The 21,807-nt window shown below is 39.3% G+C and overlaps 1 protein-coding gene across 1 annotated transcript; it reads left to right on the top strand.

Annotated features, from left to right (window-relative positions):
* The first annotated feature begins 1,397 nt into the window (after positions 1-1,397).
* lin28b (lin-28 homolog B (C. elegans)) lies at positions 1,398-21,369 on the top strand. Its single transcript, XM_086167378.1, has 4 exons — positions 1,398-2,248; positions 3,004-3,194; positions 13,860-14,047; positions 16,105-21,369. Exons 1-4 carry the CDS (start codon positions 2,239-2,241, stop codon positions 16,415-16,417), a joined length of 702 nt encoding a protein of 233 aa, XP_086023504.1. The 5' UTR covers positions 1,398-2,238; the 3' UTR covers positions 16,418-21,369.
* The last annotated feature ends 438 nt before the right edge of the window (positions 21,370-21,807 follow it).

Raw genomic sequence — 21,807 nt, forward strand, 5'->3', positions numbered from 1 at the left:
AAAAACAGGCCTTGCGTGGGGGGCTGGGATGGATTGGGGGTTGGGGGGGAAGCTTGTGAATTCCGGAGGGTGGGCTCTCAGCTCTGGTGGGTGGAGATGGGCCTGTTGTTGTTTCATTCCTCCAACGTGTTTTTCGTCTTTCCTCATACCCGGGAATAACCTCTTGAGAAACCTCCCACCAGGCTAGATGGGCGATAAGATGGGAAGTTTCTCAATGAACATACTATTTTTCAGCCTTGTTTTTTATTGATCTATTCTCTGGCCTTGAAGAACCCAAGTTGAACCTGCTTCCTCCACAGTTCTGCTCAATGTTGGTGGTCAGAGCAGAGAATTTGAGCTGTGCAAACTTTTTCATTTTATTCAGATTTACCCTTTACAAGAATAGACTTTACGTGTTTATGGGTTTTGAAAAGAGATACTTTCATTATTTAGCGAGGAAGAAAAGAAACTAATAAGTCAATTTTTGCTGAAAATAGACAGAAAATAATAACACATGTTTGCCTCGTGCTGGAAAAATCAAACGTACCATTTAAATCTTCAGCACAAATCCCTGAAAGTATTTCCGAACTGCTACAAGACAAAGTGACTCATGACTTAGGATTGATTTTTTTTTTTTTCAAGTGACAAATGAGGATCCAGGAATGAGCAGTTTTCAGATTTGTTTTTGTGGGTTTTCCAGTCACATTCCAAAGTTGTGAGTTCAGCTCTAGTGCCCACTAAGATACAGGGAGGTAACTGGTCGTATGTTAGCAACATGAGCTCAACATGTCCATGCATGGAGAGTGAAAGAAAAAATAATTTACATTTCATACTCTCTGTTTGCCTTTAATTAAATCAAAATCCTTACATAAAAATGAAATAAGAAAAAAAGAGAAAATAGTGTATTAGTGTTCTGGAGACATTGATGAAATAAACTTAAATCTAAATTGATGCACAAAAAGACGCAGTACCCTCGAAAAGGATTTGCTTGTGATGTGCTTGTTCTTTTCACATTTTCTTGGAATTTTCTTTCATTTCCATTTTATCAGATTGTAGCCTACACAATTAACACCTTACAATATATTCAGCTGTTGTCAAAATCGTTCAGGTAAATTCACTGCTATGAATAAGTTGTGCTTATTTATTTAAACAAAACAAAATATTTTCCTGCTTAATGCAAGATAACTACATATATGTGGTATACAGAAGTTTTTAAGGATCCACAGCACAGTATGTAGCTGCACACCGTATCCACAAAAGCAGTGACACTTAATCCCATCAATGTTACAAACACGGATGGGATTATTCAATAGAGAATTAACTCCAAACCTGTAAGAAAACTCTTCTTTGCACATTAGATGTGCCAAATGAGTCACATATTCTGAAGTTATCTTCAAATTGTTTGTGTGTGTGTGTGTAGGGGGGGGGGCTTATATGCATGCGATAATTGCAGCTGTGCAACACAACTCTTACACAACACAAACTGCGTGAACGTGGGTGAACGAGTGAGGCTGTTTTTTTCGCTACTCATATCCTGTTTCGATTATTTTTTATTTGCGACTTTTTTTTATTATTTTCCTCCCTTCCAATTGATCCACACAAAAAAATATTTACATTTCCCATTAAAATCTTTTTATCTCACCGGCTTTGTGTAGCTTCCAAGGGACAAACGGTCGCTGCTTATTACCTCCAACACACAAGTACCCTGCCTTTTTTTTTTTTTTTTTAAACCACCGTGCCCAGAATACGGGCTGAGGGTGTGGGGGTCTTAATGCTGTGTATGTGTGTGTGTGTGTGTGTGCGTATTGAGGTAGGGGGTGGGGGTGCTGCGGGTCCGAGGACCCCTTCGCCGGGACTAGCAGGCCAGAAATTGGTAGCGAGAAAGCATGTAATTGACAAAGTCACGTGTTCTCACTACGGGAACGGGCACAGCCAGCTCGTGAGCGAATGGGAGCGAAGGAGAGAGAGAGAGAGAGAGAGAGAAAGAGAGAGAGGGAGAGAGAGCGGCGCAGAGGTGGTGCGAATGAGGAACAGGATTGAAGGGAAGAGAGAGAGAAAGAGGGAGAGTGAGTGAGTGAGTGAGAGAGAGAGAGGGAGACATGACAAAAATATCAAAAGGCAGAAAGCACGCCGTACCATGCGAGCTAAATTGGTGACCGATGGGCTCGAGGATGTCGGATTAATGGTGACCACAGCAGCCCCGTCTCGCAGAGGAAGCTTCTCTATTGCAACTTGGGCGCAGAGGGTCCGCGGGGAAACATGGCCGAAGGTTATTCTGCAGTTATTTTCTATTTTCCGCTCTTACTCCCCCCCCCTCCAATCTCTCCCTGGAGATTGGTGGGGGGAGGGGGCAAGGTGCAACGTGATTATTGTTCCAACCCTTCAAAAAACAAGCCCGAAGTGCCCCCGCCGATGTGTTCACAGGTCTCGCCGTGTTCCCGATGCATGCATTGTTAGAGCGGAGGGGACCCGCTGTCTCTGCCCACCAGCAAAAAAAGCTCGACGAACCATGTGTACACCTGCCCTTTTGGATTGTATAGCCCACGAGTCCACGCGCGGAGCGGGGCGAGAGATGCACCCGAAGGAGGGAGGGAGTGATAGTAATAATAATAATACGAGCAAAGCGTCCCCGCCAAGCGAGTGCGTCCTCGCACGAATCGGAACGCGATCATCTGTCATGGAGTATCGAGCAACTTTTATGGGGGAATGTTTGCATTGATGCACAGCAGATCACGGCGGTGTGGGGCCCCCCCAGTGATGTCGAAGATGGTAGTAAAGGAAATGTCTACCGGCCCTGAACTTTACGTAGCCCGAGCTTGAAAGTGGAGGGGATTCCCCCGCGTTTCTTCGAGACGTTTTGTTTTACGCGACCGTGCCCGTTAAACGTATAGAAAACCCCGGTGTGCGCGCAGCGGATGGAGGTGGAGGGGGAGGAGGAGGAGAAGTGGAGGGGTCGGCCATCCTGCCGTGTGTTCCCCTGTCTCTGTAAAGTTTTGTAACCGCTTCATGTCCCCGTTGTTCCAGGAGGGCCGGGCAAAGGTGGCGGTGAAGTCCCCGCCAAGTCCGCTGAGCAGGAGGACAGGACTCGACCCCAGGTCCTGTCGGGATCCGGCTTCTGCAAATGGTTCAACGTCCGGATGGGCTTTGGATTTATCTCAATGACCAACAGTGAGGGGCGCCCCGTCGACCCCCCTCTGGATGTTTTCGTCCACCAAGTAAGTTGAAAAAGACGACGAAAGCGAGAGAGAGAGGGGGGGAAAATAACAGTAAAAGCCAGCTTCACGTAATGTATCCCTGTTATATTTGTCCAAAATCACAACGCCGCAAACGCGATGAGACGGTGACTTAGTTTTACACTAAGGGGAAAAACAAACCAAAACAAAAGACAATAAAATCAAAAACAACAACCGAACTACTCCTTTCATATCCAGTCCGTCCTGATAGGCCTCCTCACTACTTGGTAGCGCCATTGTACGATCCGGATGTTTTGCATTGCCTAACATGTTACTGTGTAATCACACGTTTTCCACGAGCTTCAAAAAAAAGAAAATCACGTTAAGTTTCCTCTTGGAGCCACATGTGCCCCCTCCCCCAGCTCCCCTCTGTTGCCTACTGTAAAGGGAAGGGGAAGAAATGTCGTTTGGTTGTGACACGGTTTGTCTCACACTTTGCCCTCATAATAGTCAGCAAGACTCTGTTGATATTCAGCCTGCTAACATGCCTGAAAGCGTGTGTTTTACGTCCACACACACACACACACACACACACACACACAAGAAAAGGATGTGGTTGTGGTTGTGTTTGTGGGAGGTTGCCCCACCGTTCCTTAATTTGTTGCACTGGGAACACTCAGTGTGCTTCAACTGAGGCACTTGTGATGTTGAAGCCTGCAGCCTGTTTTCTATCGCATCTACAGCTGATGTAGTGAACTTCATTTCTGGGGCCTCATTTCCAATTAATTCGGCAACAAACAAAGACACCCCCCAATCCCTGTCCTCTGCTTCTGCTCCTGTGTTAAATCATCCAGTTAAATATCCCATAAAGTGGCTTTAAGATACTGTGGGAGGAACTGCAGGGGATAAGAGGGCTTTTTTTCTCCATTTGATTTGACACCCTTTTCTACAGAATTCTCCATCATGGAGCCAGAGGATATTGTGATGAACTGTTGGCACGGGGAGAACATTTGGGAGGGGGGCGAGATGGTAATATTGGTATCCTGCAGAAAAATGCTAAAACAACAGGCAGTTAATAACTTTGATTTTTCAAACTGCCCGTCTAAGTAAAAGACAAAGTGTGTCCAATAAGCTGCGCATCAAACCAGTTTGGTCTCCTCTACCTGCAGAGCATACCAGTGAGACCATTTGCTGTGAGAAATTAATTGCCGCTTGAATATTTGTCAAATTGTTGTTGCATCCAGGTATTTCAATTAACTGGAGGTCGAGTTTATTAAAAATAAATTACTATGCAGGAACTGATTTGGTTTCCCACTGCATACAATTCTCACACAATATAACACGGTTATTGTCATTATCATCTAATGACACTCAAGGGGATGTAGTCATGTGTTTTGTTTTCTTTGGGAAGTCAAGTTTCACTTAATAACACTGCTTTTCTCTATATTTTTTGGCATCAAATATCCAAATGAAGTAAGAATGTGTTAAAATAATAAGAATAGCAATACAGTTCCCCTTTGTCTCAAAGATGAGTAAACGAAGACCATTTGAGAAATTCTCAATTCCCGGGTCATGCTTTAATTTGCAACAATATTGTTTTTTGCCACCATAGTTTGTTCATGATTTATGTGGTATTAGTCCTCAGAAAGATAATGATTAATATAGTTTTGGTAAACCACAGATTTAGATTTAGCTGTTTGCACAATATCTTTGGTGAACTAGGTGGTAAAGCATTTAAACAGAATTTTGAACTCTGACCCCCTCTGTCTTTAGTGTGGTCTCTCGGCTGTACATCATTATCTGGATATGACATTCTCCAATTTGTCTAGGCCCTTATTTGTGGCTATTCTAACTATGTATTTATGTGCAGACAAGAAAATGCTAAGGAAAGTAAGATTTCTGGAATCTTATTTATTTTGGATTTTGGTCACATATTTTGATTGAGTAACTGCACTCAATGTACATAGCTGAGGAATCTTGATTCCCTTGCGTCCCAAATATGCTTAGAATTTGACCAAAGAAGAGGGCAAGTATGGTTACACATGAAAAAGAAATGCAATCAAAAATATAGATTCAAAGAAATGATCAATTACTCTCTCCTGGGTAATTGTTTTTGTAAATGATGTGGATCCATCAACATTTCAACACGTGTGGAAAAAGTAATAGCTTCAGAAATATTATATGAATTGAAATCATATATCCATATTGGATCTGTGTTATATGGACTGACTCTCACTGCAAAGGTAATTCTGTATCTCACAACTACATATTTTATAATATAGCACAGGTAAAACTACTCTGCAAAAATCTCAACAAAATAACTGAATGACTGATTTTTGATAATCCTTGAAATGAATTAATTGACAAGACTTTAACCTTTCATCTAACGGCTGATAAAGTAATGTAGTCCTATGGCCCTTTTCATGCAACAATGGTGATAAAGGTAAAAATGTCTGTTGATAGATCATTGTGTGTCGTCATATTGCATAGCACAAGCACATATGCATTTACAACTACTGTTTCCAGCAATAAGTGTGTTTTGGCACAAAGGCAAAGCCATATCTATTCACTAGCCCACTGGCAGGTTGGATACAAAGCACCCCATTTATCTGCAAGTTTTGCCATTCATATTTACACTCAGTATATCAAGTTATGTTTTCTAACTGCTTCTCCACCATCTCGACCTGCAGCCTGAAGACATTTAGAGATATTGAAGCTATTTGTAAAACTTAGAGATATTTAAATTGGAACACATCCACAAGATATTTTCTGATTGCACAAAAATGTAGGTACATCATCTTAAATGTTGTCATGAGAAATAGGAATATTTATGTTGGGATGTTGAGACTGTGTGAAGAACAGAGCTGTATCCTACAAGCTTGTGAGATCATGTTTAGCTCAACATAAATGTCCCGCAATGTTTTCTTTTATTTACGGTCGAGTTAAGCAGTTAGCTGTCAGTTGGTGTTAAAGAAAAGCACAGTGTAATGTGTTGACCCTGTATGCATGGAGCCAGAGGTAAGAATGATGGGGAGGGGAAGATAGAGCATGCATGAGGACAGAAACCAAGAGAGAGGGGGACATAAGAGTAGTTTTCATAGGAGCGGAAAAGGAGGGATGTGGGAAAATAGTTGAGGGGGGTTGCTAGTAGCCAAGGAGGAAAACATGAGTGAAAAAGACGAGTAAGTGAGAGGAGGAGCAGGAGGTAAGAGAGGGAGCGCGCACGCATGTGTGTGCATGTGTGTGCGCGTGTGTGCGCGTGTGTGCGCGCGCGTGTGTGTGTGTGTGCGTGTGTGTGCGTGAGAGCGTGAGCCAGCGAGCGAGCAAGAGGCCTCTTCATCAGGGCTCCTATCTGATCACTTCCTTTTGGAAGGTGTGTGTGTGTGAGAGAAACAGAGAGAGAGAGAGAGAGGGAGAGAGAGTAATTAAGCTTGTTCACCTCCTGCGCTTCTCTGCTCCGCGATTCTACAGACAGGCAATTTCATTATCTGTGTTTGTCAACCCCCTCTTTCTACCTGAGTGGTGATTTTTTTTTATGTTTAAATGTGTGTCTGTCTGTGTCTGTGTGTGTGTGGGAGAGAGTTCCTGCTGGGACATGGGGGGTGCTCTCTCCTCGGGCATTCTTTAAAAAGAGGAATTTCTTTAAAGACAAAAAGGCAGGAGGGTTGGGTGGGGTGAAGGGGTGTGTGGCGGTGAGGTGGGGGGCTGCTTGCCCTTTGTCGGTAATCAGTTTGAAATGTTGAACAGTTTGCTGCTGCTGCTATTCTCCCAAAACCTCCCGAGTATGTGTTCAATTTATGGAGCCTCCGTGTGTGTGTTTGTGGGTGTGGGTGTATAAGTGTGCGTGATTTGTACTTTCTGCTCTTAGTTACCAGGTTGTTGATGTCTACAAGTGAACTGTTCTAAGATTTAGGTTTTGAATGTGTGTGTGCGTGCGCGTGAGAGGGCGTGTGTTTTGTGTAGCGAGGTTAAAGTGGGCCCCTAGTGAGATTAACCTCTGGTCCATGTCACCGTTTGGCATGCAGGCCCCACCCATCTGTGCCTCCAGATAGCCAGTATCAGGCTTTGTCTCTCCTGCAGCCACACTACCCCCCTCCACCAACCCAGCCCCTCTCTTCTGTGCACCAAAAAACGCGAAAGAAGAAGAAAGACTAGTCATGTGACTTCCTTTAGAGGAGCTGGCCACATACAGCGGAGATGATTGGTAATTGGAAAGGTGGCAGAGAAGAAAACAGAGCAGGACTGAAAATAAGCAACAAATCACCTGATACAGAAAAATTGCACGTCTGCTTTGTGGTCACTGTTTTATTTCATATAATTACCAGGGTTTTCAAAATAAATTTTTACTCTAATATCAGAATAAAAAAATCCTAACATTCTTGATTTAGAGAAATGGTAAAAAATGAGTAAAGACATTGATTTGAAAAAAAACCCAATGTGTATTAATTCTTTACATTAATATAAGTCTCCTTTTAAAATATTTTCTTTTTGCAAGGTAATTTCCATGACAGGGCTGACATTCATGCTGTATTCTTTTAATTTACTTCATGTATTCATGAAACCGTTTCATTTACAGGACATTTGATACACTAAATATATAGGCATATAGTATAAGAGTCAATTAAGAAGTCCATACCAATTTTCTGAGGTGAAATGTTCTGTGCAGTGCTTGGACATAAAGTAATAAATAGTCATTTTGAGAACCACATAAGGAAGGGGAAATGAAAATAAATATATTGTTAGATATTGTTTAAAGATATTGTATAAATAAATATATTGTTCTATTTTGGTACTTAAAAGATGAGACGTTATAGGCTCAGTTATTCAATATGTCCACAAAATCTGGCCTTCAGGGCTTCATATTTTTGTCTCACTTAATCCTGAGTTCAATGAGCACTTTTTCTAAAGGGGTTTTCCTGAACACAAATACAATTCAATGTGTACGTCAAAAGAAAAAAAAGGAAACCAAAAATGCATCATATGGGAGGGTATTTGGATATGGTAAAAAAGATAAGATGATATAAACATATCTGAAATTTGTTTTTTTCATCTTTTCTGAGCTAAATCCTACACTGACTTATTGAATTTGCTTTTAATATTCGTCACCCAATTATTATAACCGATAAAGGAAATAATCATGATTTTAAGATATATGTGGGTTAACAGAATATGCCTCCAATTTAATTTTTACAACAAAATCAAAATATAGCCATCTGTAGAAACAGCAGTTTACCTAAAACTATTAAGCCTTGGTTAAATATTCACAAAATTGTTGTAATGATATTGACTCCAGTCTCCACTGCAGTTGATGCTAAAATGTTTTTGTATACCATTGGATTTTGTTTTCTTATGTTCAATTAGTTTTACTTCCCTGTTGCATTTTTTAAAATCCAGCAATGTTCTTTGCTGTGATTGCTTTGTCAATTGATTCATCCACGGAGTTTAAACAACACAGATGATTCACTTATGTTTTAAATCAATCAATGGCCATTATTTTATTGATGTTGGTATTAATCCCTGACTGTATAAACATCTACAACACATTAGCCATGGCTTCGCCACCTAGTCAGAGTTTTGGATGAACAAGTTACATCAACACAGCAATGAAAATCATTCCATGAAGTAGTTATTTTCTACACAAAAGCCAAAGCCTGTCATGTTTTATATAAATTTCTGTTGAGGTTGAATTTAATGTCAAAGAATGAGAAGAAAAGCCTAAGGGGGATTTTAATTCAAGAACAAATACAGTTTTTTTTATAAATTTGTCAAGATAATTTATTCGAACAAATAAAATGGGATCATCAACAACAATATTGGTCTTTATATTGACTCATTATGTTTAACAATTAAAGCTATGATTATCCTGAATCAGTTTATTTTTTCTGAATGGATCGAATATGAATTTTGAAATAACTGAATGACCATTAATGCTTAAAGGAAAAAGGAAAAAAAATACTGACCCATGCGGTTCTGTTTCAAATGAGTCCAGTTATTAGCAGGCTATGTGTTTTATCACCAGTCACCTCAGCAAGGTTCATTTCCCCTCTCGAGCTGATAAATGTAGCAAGATGATCTAGTGCTTCCTCCTTCAGATCAAATATTTGCCCCAGTCTTAATCACGGGTGTTGGATGTTGTTAATTTGAGGCAGGCGAAACTTCAAGGCTTTCAAGTGTTCAACGGGGGGCTGGGCAGGGGTTCAAGGGTCGGGGCTACTAACGACAATGTGTTGAGGAGGATTGGGGTGTCAGCAAGCGTTGGAAAGGACAGCTCTGTTGGTGGTTTGTGGCTGGTGTGCCTTTAATTTTTTCTCCCTCTTCTTGCTTTGTTGCTCTTACTTTCCTCTTTCTTCTTTGGTTTATATGCATATATGCTGTTGCGTTGTGTCCATCTGAGCTGATCTGGGCCAGCTTTGTCCACTTAGCATTTCCTGTGTGTAAAAAGCTACTTAATGGCACCACGCCACATGGTGACCGCCATGTCCCTCATGCTTACCCCTACACACCCCTTTCCTCTTAATATGAGCGCAACGCGGTGCACGGCTTCACCTTGTCACTGCCACCTCTGATTTAAAGGATCCCATAATTTGCCATACCCTAGCTGGTGGTCGCCACAGTGGTAGGCTGGTGGAGGATGGTGGGTCTCATCTCCACTTCCCTTGGCCCCTCACATTACAGTTTCCTGTATTGATTGCTTGGCCTGATGATGACGAGGGCACGGCTGATGAAAAGGAGGGCTATTTCTATCCAGGATGTTGAAGTCCCTATTGATTGCTGGCTCCTTTCTAAACACACACGTACTCAGTGAAACACATGCAGAGCTATACACAGATATAGATTACATCCAAGACATTTTTCTGCGTAACAGCCATTGTAGAAATGTCAGTACCCATTTAGTTGGCTCAGTCTCTTTAATTTTTAGGATGACAGAAGCTGCTGGTGGCTGTCAGTTTTAAGCATGGGGGGCTGGGTTGGTCCCCATTTGGGCAGGGGGTGGCGAGAAGATAGTTATACCTTGACCCCTGGATTTCTGCTGCTGATCCGCAGGGCTCCCGATTGTTACTCAGTTCCCCTCAAGTCAGGCCACTGATCAGGAGTTGCTCCTCCGTTGGAGCTGAACAGAATGCACTGTAGGCATTTCCATGCAACCCCCCCCTCAAAAAAAAGAAGAAAAAACTTCTCTGATTCCACCTCCTATGTCTCAAGCCACTCCTCCATTTTGTGCTCTCTGTCTCTTTTTCTCTCTCACTCTTTCTCTCACACTTTCTCTCTCTCACTCCATGCCCTTTGCTGACCGACCTCTGTACGTAAGCTGAAACGGGTCAGGATACCCGTCAGGCCACTTGAGAGGAGGGGACTCGGGTTACAGGTTGTGATTTGTGAAGTGTTTTTTTTTTTCTTCTTTTTTTTTTTTTTTTGATCTCACGTACTGACACGGACACACCAGCATGGAGACACACACATGTAAATCCACATGCTGCGTTTTATTATGTAAGGCACCGGGCTCCTACAAACACAGCGTATCAGCAACACAAATTAAATGCATCAAGGACAGGAAGGCACAAGTATGATAGTAAAAAAGATGCACCATATCCTATATGGAGGAGGTGTGTGTGTGTGTGTGTGTATGTGTGTGTGTGTGTGTGTGTGTGTGTGTGCATGTGTTTTCCTGCATTGCTCTGGAACAAAAGAGGTTGTGTGGTTTCCTCACTGGTGCATTGTGGGCATTGAGGGGGTTGGAGAGGGGGTAGGGTGCTGAGACAAACCACTCAACTTTGACCTGGAAAGACAAGCTGCCTGTTGGTTGAAGACAGGAGTGAAACGGGAAGGGCTCATGAGCCTGTCAGAGATTCTTCATCATTATTCAGAATGTATTGTGTTTTATTGGCCCGTTCTTGTTCTCGATTTACCTCTTGTTCATACTGCAAGATTACATATCAGTGAAGTCACTGACGAGCCATGAGGTATGATATTAGTCAATATTGAATTCAGCTGGTCAATTTTAAAGAAATATAAAAAAAACATTCAATGCATGCTTTGCTGAGTTTTCTTTTTTTCTAATTCATTAAAAGCAATACAGTCTGGTCATAAGTGAAGCTCCACTGGTTTTTGTATTGTTCATTTTTAGATAAAGAAAAAAGTCAGTCGGTGGGTCAATTCATCAATTTTTCCGTTTTACCCTTGCCTTCATATATGTTGTGTTGAATCATTGCTTTCGTGCAAATTTATTCTCCCATCCGTGTCTTTCTACTCCAAGCCAAATCCAATACCTGAATTCCCAAAATGGATGAGTGCCCATCAGGAATCGACAAGCGGCTCTGGCCTCACTAACTGGAAGAAGAAAATCAGATATTATGACTTAAAGAGAAAAGAATGAATCAATTTTGGGGCTAATGATTTTCACAGAATATTTCCTTTAGACCCGTGATGTTTGGTTGTTAAAAACAAAACGAACTCCCGATCTGGTCTTTTATTTCACATGGGAAACAAACTCTACAGTTTACTTATTAAGGATCTACAGTGCACATAATGTTACATTTTCTTTCTCTGCTTCTAGGATAAAATATTTCTTACTTTCTGTCTTTTATAATTCACTTCTTCCAACTGACTTCTTATAGTATCCTATATCTGGAAGAAATGCACAGTTGTTAAAGATGTAAATATTTTGCCGTGGATATTTTATTTTAAAGTACAAAGTGGGTTTTAAAACACATTATACAGCTTGATACAGATTATTTTAAGATAAACTAATAATGATGCCTTTGTTTATGCCACAGAGGTCCTTTTGATCAACCGATTACTTGCAGTAATGCAAGGATTTTAAACATTTTATTTATTAAAAACGGGCGAGTTTCAAGGCCTATTTTAAAATATATATATATAATTTTCTAAATCGAATGAATATCAGTCATGGTCAAATGCAACATTTTTTTAGTTGTAAAACTGTCTAAATGGCATTAAATGAAAATGTTAACCTATTTCATTATGATTATGATTATTATTATTATTATTATTATTATTATTATTATTATTATTATTATTATTATTGTTGTTGTTGTTATTGTTGTTGTTGTTATTGTTGTTATTATAGTATTATAATGTGTCAATCAGAGAAGTCCTGTTTTACTTTATTTGCGCAGTATGAAGGGTTGCTGTGTTAAAAAAATGGACAAGATTCATTGTCATTTCATCTTATCTATTAAGTAGAAGTTTTGATGTTAATCATTAAATTTAAAAGGTAGCCAGTTTCTTACATCAACTAATTTCAAAAATGTATAATGTTAAACTAATTAACACTACAGGTATAAATTACTTAATTTAGTATATTTCTTTTTCAAACTGCCTGCCTTGTTTCAAATTATTAATTTTTGTTACATGTATAGTGTGCACTTCAATATTTAAACCCAATTTTGTCTTTTCTCATCTTACATGGTAATTTATGTTCACAGGTAAAGGACACAGAGCAAATTTAGCTTATTGTGTTATCAAAACCAGATTCACAGAAAATTGCTGCTCAGCACATTCTCTTTTATTTCAGATTTGATTTAATCATTTCATCTTTTTGGGGTGGGCTCTCACCCATTTGTCTATGCTGTAGGTTGTGCACTTACAGACAGGATGTGCGTTATCTATAGGCCTCAATGTATAGTAAGAAGGTTTGCTCTGCGCACTGCATGCTCGTGTGGGTGTGTGTTTACCAATGCAGAGATCTGCAGGGCTTTCTGCAATCCGCGAAGGTCACAGATACAGTTCCTATCAGCTGTCGATTCTGTGCCATCAGGAAGATATAAATCATCGTGTGGTGGTATTGTAGAAACTAAATCAATAATTCTGATCATGTAGATAAGATGGATGGAGGATAGACTGAGGGGAAATATGATTGAATGGATGCAACACTCTTGTCTTTTCCCAACCAGAAGGAATAGAAAGAGGTGCCTCTGCGAACAGTAGATAAACAGAATATAGTGAGCCGGCTGTCGCAGATAGGAGTCCCAGAACAGACAGTCATGGCAGTTGGTGAAATACACATATAATGAATCCACCATTTTGAAACAATGTTCTATCTATTTATTTTCGCTGCATGCCACTGAGTATTTTGCTGCATGCAGCAGGGTGTCCTGCTCTCTTGCTACTCTTCCCAATTAGTACAGTGTTTCAAGCAATGGTTCTTTTTCTTGCAGTTTTATTTACAAACAGGATACATTTCCTCTATCTGTTACAGTAAATATTTGTTAATAATATCACACTGAAGATCAGGGATTTGCAGAATATTCATGTAGATGTTCCTTCGTGTTCCCATGTCCTGTTGCAGCCCATTTATTTGTAAAACATACGTTTTTTTTGTGGGTTTACTGTCTTTGAACTGTTCACTATATTATAGCTCTCTTGGGGAGATTTTACCTGTGTCTATTGGGTTAAAAATGATTCCACATAATTCCAAATATTTATGGTTTTGAATTACTGCAATTTAAATATTGTGTTGCACTCACACTCTCAGAAAGTCATTCTCCATCAGAATTTACGCCATGTAACTGTCAAGAGAAATTGGTGATAAATAAGAGCAATTCAATGGAATGTTGTTTTCAGGCCACAAGAGGGTCAATCTAACGAAGTTACCGTTTCATGTATAGTGCATTTTTAAAAAAAAAAACATGCTTGCATTTAATCATCCTATTTTGATTAAAATTTGTTTTCTCTCCCCCCCAACAGAGCAAACTAGTGATGGAGGGCTTCCGCAGCCTAAAGGAGGGTGAGCTGGTTGAATTCACCTATAAGAAGTCCTCAAAGGGCCTGGAGTCCCTGCGGGTGACTGGACCTGGTGGGGGACCCTGTGCTGGCAGCGAGAGGAGACCAAAAGGGAAGGTCCCACTCCAGAAACGCAAACCAAAGGGAGACCGGTTTGTACAACTAAATTTTAATACTGCTTTAAGGGATTCCCTCATAATGCTCTTTCATAATGCTATTTAAGGTTTAGACAAAATGTATGTGGACTTTAAGATAGCAGAAATGCAGTAGCTGTGTCTGTTGCCTATACATGTTCACTGTAGTGAGCTATTTCTGAGTGGGCTAAGATTATAGATTAAATCTATACAATCTGCCGGAGCACATGCTTGTTGCTATGGTTATTGTGAACCCATAATAAGGACTTGAATACACCACTTTGCCTGCCACTGCTGCTTTTTTTTTTAAATCAATTTGCAAGCTTTTACATTAGAGACGGCATTAGTCCGGGGATGTATCGGGCTTATATGCATTTCAATGCGGCCGTAGCTCAATCAATTGTTTTGTTCTCGGTAAAATCTCAAGCAGTTCTTTGCTAAATTCTGACAGTTAGCCTCATGGAGCTCCTTGAAAATGGCTTGTGGTTTTAATAGAAGAGGTTGTGTTCCCTGCTGATGGAGAATGCCTTTACTGGCATGCTCTGCAAGGCTGATAATGTTGTTGGAAGGCATCACGTGACCAGAAGGCTGCATTTACATCACAGTCCTGCTTTTTTGCTCTTTATGTTGCTTCCTCCCATCATGAACAAGCAGCCTCTCACTTGCACGGAGGAATACCACTGCGCCACCCTGAATAAGCTTTCCTTAGAATTGAGGAAATTGTCTGCCAAGGGATCGCTGACAAGCTGAATAATTCAGATTATATGGGAGAACTGATACAGTATAAGGTCGAGTGTCTTTGTCTTCTTAGGTAGCAGCAAGGTTACAACAGATTCCAATTCAGATGTGGTAGGTCGATCTCTGTGATGTCATCAGTGCCAGCATGTGGGCTTCGGTTGACGTTACAGACCTACGACCCCTGCTGGTCATTCCGTTTCGTTACATGTAGTTTAGGCGGCACAATTATCATTCGGTCTGATTAAAAAATAAAATATATATATATATTTTTTTTTTTTTTTGAAATCCTGACTCGGTGTTTCCTCGCTGAAAAAACATTTTGAAAGCTTTTATTATTTGAAAAATGTTTAATTTCTCAAGGTCAAAAAGGTATTGGAATTTTGCTCTCTTCTCTTTTGTAATGAAAACAGTTTTTTCCTGAACAGACTTTGTCTACGCTGTCAGTTTTAAGCATGGGGGGCGAATACTGACTATTTCCGTTTCTCTCCAAAAGAAAATTATTATATTTCAAATGTAACGATTTGATGTTTATATTTTCATTAGTTTATTTAAGGTTGGATTTTACATTCAGTGGTTGGCTCTGTCTTTCTACAGATAAGCTTTAGTTAATATTAATCCTACTACTGAAATACCTCTAGTCTTTAACATGATTTAAAACTGTTTGCATATCCTTGTTAAAACCATCTTAAAAATCATCTTTACCAAAAAAAAATCATACTTCATATCTTTTTACACAGGTAATCATGATCCTGTTCAATTTTCTTTATAGAAAGTATAAAATAGTAGTCTTTAAAAGCATCCCTCTGATTTCTTTTTTGGAATTGGTGGAAGTTAAAGTATAAAAATTAAGTCCAAAGCCTGAAACCCCATTGGTCATAAATATACCGTTCACATGCCGACTTCATAGGCTTACATTCAGTGTTTGAAGTCTCATACGATCTTTAGCTAATCCCCTTAATACACGTCTATCACAATAGAGCCAGAAAATTGTTACAAAACAGTCACATCATGAAATGTTAAATGCTCTGGTACTTATAATGTCACCTGTAATTTCGCCACTCCTCACCTTCTTGAGTCAATGTGGATTTATGCAATGTCATGGGTCACACTCCCATCTAGTGGTGAATCCATGTCAAAGCAGATAGTTGTCTCAGCAGTTATGTGATACAATGTGACAGTTTTACTCCAATAGAAATTTGTTTTTGTGTTTTACTCATAAAACTTTAGTACATGCAGTAAAGTGGTAATTTGTGACTTCTAATTACATGTTCCTCTGTATTTTTGTGACCCTGTGACGTATTATGGGTTTGCCAACCCTTTTTCTCCGTCTCCTGCAGCTGTTATAACTGTGGAGGTCTGGATCACCATGCCAAGGAGTGTGGCCTGCCCCCCCAGCCAAAGAAATGCCACTACTGCCAGAGCATCACGCACATGGTGGCACAGTGCCCCTACAAGGCGCTGGCGCCGGCCACTGGCTCTCAGGACCAACATGTGTCTACCTCTGCCTCCAGCCCAGGGACAGTGCCCTACCTTTGTCCCCCAGAGGAAGAGGAGCACTCTGGCTCATCTGCCCTGGAAGGTTCCTCCTCTTCCCCTGAGGAGCCCCACTCTCACCATGGCCCCAGGACCCAGAGGTGGAGGAAATCCTGAAAGAGCTCATATAGGGCTTACCGCTAAACCCTGACCCTCATGTCTCCCCTAAATCAAGGATACCTGAAGCCCCTCCTTCATCTACCTCACACCTGTGAAAAATGGGAGGTCTTAACTTCTTAACGTTTTTATTTTTATTTTATTTTTCTTTTCTTTGTTTAACCATCGCAGCTATGGCAACGATCAACGGGGTACCGAAGTGCATGAATGTGTATGACTGTCCTGCAGTTATCTGGTGCAGCTATGGCAACCAACACAGGAATGGTTGACTGCAGGGACTGTTCTTCTTGTTTCAATCAGTGCAGCTCAGGAGTGAAACAATGTGGTGTGAATTCTAGTTTGTTTTCTTTATCTTTTCTTTTCCCATTGGACCTAAGTTTTTTTGTTTCTTTTTTTAATCTTTTTTATTACAGATGTTGTTATTACATATGTATCTCCAGTAAGCCTAATCATTCCGAAAAACCACAATGCATCCTTTTAGCACATATAGTAGCTGAGTTTAAGAAGGATTATAAGAAAACTTTTTAAAAAGCTCAAGACCTTCTAAGCGATAATCCAGACCCAGAGGACTATTAGCTTGGCTTGTAAGATCTGTAGGGAACCTTTCTGGTTCCTCGAGAGAGTTTAAAAAAAGATTGTGAGCTGCTAAATACATTTTTTATTATCTTAGCACACTTAAGCCCACTACATACCTCTCTCTTACGTGAAATACATTGGACCAACTGATTGTCACTTCCGCGAGTGAGCAACTGCGTTCATGCATGTGCAAGACCAGGGAGAGAAACAGCAAGTGCATATTTGTGTGTTGTGCATGCTCACGAAGAAAACAAAGCTGCCTCTCCTTTGGGTCTGAGTAAACACTATTAACCTTTCAGTTCCTATTACCATAGATAAAGGCATCTCTAATAAGAAAATTTTTTATTCACTAGCTCATAGTTTAGATTCAAGATAATTGATTGATATTTCATTAGACTGTTAGCATTAGAGAATTACATTTTGATTGTTGCATAATTAGGAAAAATTAACGTTACAGTTGAAAAATCATAGTATAAGTCATTAATATATATGTAAAGTCATGAGATATAAATGAAATTCTATTAACTTTAAGTAATTCATATATAAGGAATTAGCTCAGAAATAGGTGGATAGCCCTTTATATAGGCATGGGATACTTGTGTGAGAAAGTACAACGCTCTATTTAACCGTTTTCATCCTTTACAAATCGAACTTATCTATTTTCTACTCCACGCCTTCGTATTCACTAGCCCAAATAGTCAGCACAAAGACTCACCTCTTTTCCTGGGTGCAGTTTCAGACCAATACAGTATCTGCTCTACTTAATACATGAGCGATTCTTCCTCTTGGAAATGAATGTCACAGAGCGTCAAGCTGTTTGCGCTCCCAGCTGTGTTACGGCAAGATCGAAGCACCTGTTCCTCATCCATCTGTGCCTACTATTTGTTAGTTAGCACCAGCCAGGTAATGCTCGCTCCTCACTGTTGCTGCTTCAGAATCACTGAAGAGAAAGTAGAGAAAGAGGGAGAGATAGAGAGATAGAAAGAGAAAAGAGAGTGCTTCTTTTGTTATAACTTGAATTCCAAGCATGGCTTTAGTGGCACTTAATTGTGACCTAACAACTCTTCTCTGACCATATTGAATGTGAAAAGAGCTTATCTGAAGTTGACGTTGGGTCGCTTTGGAGTCGCATCTTAATGTTCTGACAAATCAAATAACTTTGTATAATGATATCAAATTAGCTTGTACGTTTTTAAAGCTCAAAGGTAGACAACCAACTTTTTTGGTATGTATCTATACCAAAGAGTTTGGCTTTATTTTCTTGAAGGCATTTAAAGTTAAGATTTGTTGTAGTGCTTGCTATCCCTGCTCTTTCAGAAAAAGGGGGACTTATTGCTGAAAGTGCAACACTTGCGGTTGTTTTTTTCTTTTTCTTATGTACAGCTTTTTGAATGTGTGCGTGCGTTAAAAATCAATTCTCTACAATGCAGCATGACAGTGAAGAAAAAAAAAGTGAACGACCAAACCACACAAGGAGTACAGCCCATGCTCGAATCTCTGTGGAAACATCTTTTTGTATGATGTATTTTTACATTTTAACACACAATTCCTCTCAGGATGATGAAATGTTCTCAGGGAATTAACCAAAAAGTGTATTTTATTCTTTTGGGAATCATCCACTGACTGAATCAACAAACTCTGTTAAGCAATGGTGAAGAGACATATGTAACCGATTCATGTACTGATATTAGCAACTACCTCTTGAGTTCTACATAGTCGTGCATTTCATTTTATTTTGTATGTTTTTTTTGGTGAGCTTGTATGATTTAACTGTAGGTCTCTATTGTACTGAGGTGTGTGAGAAGTTCCCTAGAGTTGCCACAGACTCCCTGGTCTTCCTTCCCGGATTTGATGAGTTGCTTTTTTCTTTTACTGCAAAACTCTCTTTTTGTTTACAGCAAAAACCTACCTCATATGCGATGTTTCTTCACAAAACTCCTTACCTCTTCCCAGCCCCCTCTACCTCCTCCATGCAGTTGTGTGTTAATGTAATTGCCACTTGTCGCACTAGAGTCACATGGCATTTTTCCACAAATCAGCCCTGAACTGGCTCGTCACCCGTGGCTCCAAAAATCTTACAATCAAAGTCTTTTTTTGAAAATTGGGCATGTTTATTTCGCACATCTTGGGTGGAGTCTTTGCTGCCAGCTGTGTTTGTCAGGATACGTTCATCATGAGGCAGCAGACAGACAGTGAGTTTACCTCAGCTTGCTACAGGCTCTTGAAAATCTCAACTATATTCTGTGTCAATACATTTTGAAATAATGTGGACTGTGATTTTTTTTTCCATTTTTTTTTTTTAGTTTGTAAGTATTTTATCATAACCATTTTGTAACCACTTGATATGATGGGGTTTAGGTGGGGAAAGAATAGGATTGTACTCATTCAAGGAGTGCCTATCTTTGTCTTGTTTGTTTGATCCTTTTACCAAATACAATATCTCCTCTTTTTAGACTCGGTGTAATGATCTCTGTCAGCCATTCGTATGGCCACAGATAATCAGAAGTGTTGTGGTATGGAGTCAGTTAACAGGGAATCAGTACATTTTGTACTAATGGTGACATTAGATATAGACATTTTAAATATGTTTTATGAAGATAAATATTATTGTCAGTGCTTTTCTTTAAAACTAACTCATGAGATTAAAAATGGATTTTCAACAAACACAGTATTACAGTTCATACTCAGCTGTATTAAATACTATATTGCCGTGGGCTTACTTATGAAACTGAATGACTCCTTATGCCAGATTCGAACAAACAAAAAACACAATCACAGTAAAATATCGTGATGTTGTTTAGCTTTATATTTTCTTCCAATCAATGTAACTACTGATTAATTTCCCTTTTATTGTCCAATGCAGTGTTCAACACATCCAAGAAACCCTCACATATCACACGACCGACTGTAAAAGAAACTTAAAGATAGAAGTAACAGAATGGTTTTTAATGTAAAGGTCTTTCAGTATCTCATGTAGGAATATTTGTTAGAATGGTATAGTTAAGATTATGTCATTGCTATCATTCATGCAATCATCAAAACATCACAAGTGTGATTTATTACACCAAAAATGTGTGATTTTACATGTATGTGCTCTTACTAGAGCAGAGGACCCAAAATTAAAAAAGGAAACATTGCATTGTGTTTCCATGTAAAACACTGCATTAAAGGGTTGAGAAAATGTTTAGCAGTTTGTTGTTACCAAGCGGGCTCTTTTTTTTTTCTTTTTTTTCATCTTTAAACCAAGAATTGACACTGGTACAAATGGAAAGGGACATTATTCATCAGTCAAATCAAATAAGGAAGCCAGTCATGACCTGCAAGTGGTATTTATTTAAAATAAAATCAGATGAATCATAAGTACTCTGCTGTAGATCTATGTTGGAAGTACTTCTATACTGGCTCATGGCTTATACTTATATCCAATTATCTTTTGAAAACAAGATAAGAATAGCCTTGTTTTTCACAAAATGTGTTGACATTTTGAGAAATTTGCTTTTTTGAGGACAATTTGATGAGAGGAAAACTACCGCACAATGTTAGCACAACAAGCTTATTATAGTGCACAGAATCAAACCGGCAAACAGCAAGCATCTGAAACACAACAATGTTGGTGAGGAGTGTACTTGTGCTTAAGAGATACTGTGACATGTATCTTTTGTTTCTCTTGGAAGCCAGCTGTTTCTTCTTTCCATGCCAAGGTAAGCTAACCATCAGTTTATATTAGCATGTTTTCAAAAATGCAAGGGCAGATGGACCTTTGTCTCCAGGAAAAAGAATCAGAATCAATTTTGAAATCTTCAGAATGAATTGTATATCATCAATGTTTTTATTTACTGAATACCATCCTATTTTCATGGAACAAAGACAAAAATATTTCATTATAAGTCAAAAGCCTATTGTGTCTTTAGATGACTGCAGATGGACTGTTTCATATACACCCCTCAACTACTGCCTTTGCTGGCTGCTTTGTGCTTTGCCTTGACTGGAAACAAAGCAGTCTGGGGAAGGACAAATACAATTTTTATTATTATTTTGAATGGGCTGTGTCATGCTGGATTCATAGTTTGTTTATGTGCAAGAAATCATTTCTGATATTGGACCTTTAAAAGACCTAGAAATCCAACCAAGACAGTGAATTGTGCAGATACCTCCTTGTATTAATGATTAAACTCACATTTATCAATTTGTGCATTTCTACATGGTGGCAGGGGAAGTCTTCTGCCTTTTCTTTCTTTGGAGTTTGTCCAGAACCAAGCACTGATTGCTTTTGAATGGGGGAAAAATGTTCTTATGTGCAAATCACTCATCATTTTTGCCTTGATATAAATGTATTGCCTTTTTTAAATTTCTGTAAATCTTGGATTGGATTTTTAAATATGTCTTAAATGTTTTACTTGATTGGAAAATAAACATATTATATTGGCATTAAAGTATGTATAATTTCCTACTACTGATGTGGTGTAATGCTTAGCTTGATATTCCTTTCTACGTGTTCCAAATGGAAAATTCATCCTCAGGCAAGTCAGATGTTTATTTAACTCATTTCAAGTTGAAAAGGTCACTCATAAGAGTTTCTTTCTTGGCCCATTGGGTTAAATGACATGTAGACGTTGTGTTAGTTTGGGCTTTGAGAATATCTGATATATTTGAGAAAACTGTCATATCAGGTATGACAGTTTGACGAGTTGTATGCTTCAGAAGTTGTCTGGTTCAACTTTTGAAGCATACAAAATGTCTTGTGCTCAATTAACTGTGCCAAGAGGCTTATATATGAAAATATGTGAGAACTACATTAAACTCCTAAAAAATAC

The sequence above is a fragment of the Fistularia commersonii genome, chromosome 20, assembly GCF_037954325.1.
Source record: "Fistularia commersonii isolate RoL2024-O1a breed Wild chromosome 20, RoL_Fcom_v1.0, whole genome shotgun sequence".
NCBI lineage: Eukaryota > Metazoa > Chordata > Actinopteri > Syngnathiformes > Fistulariidae > Fistularia > Fistularia commersonii.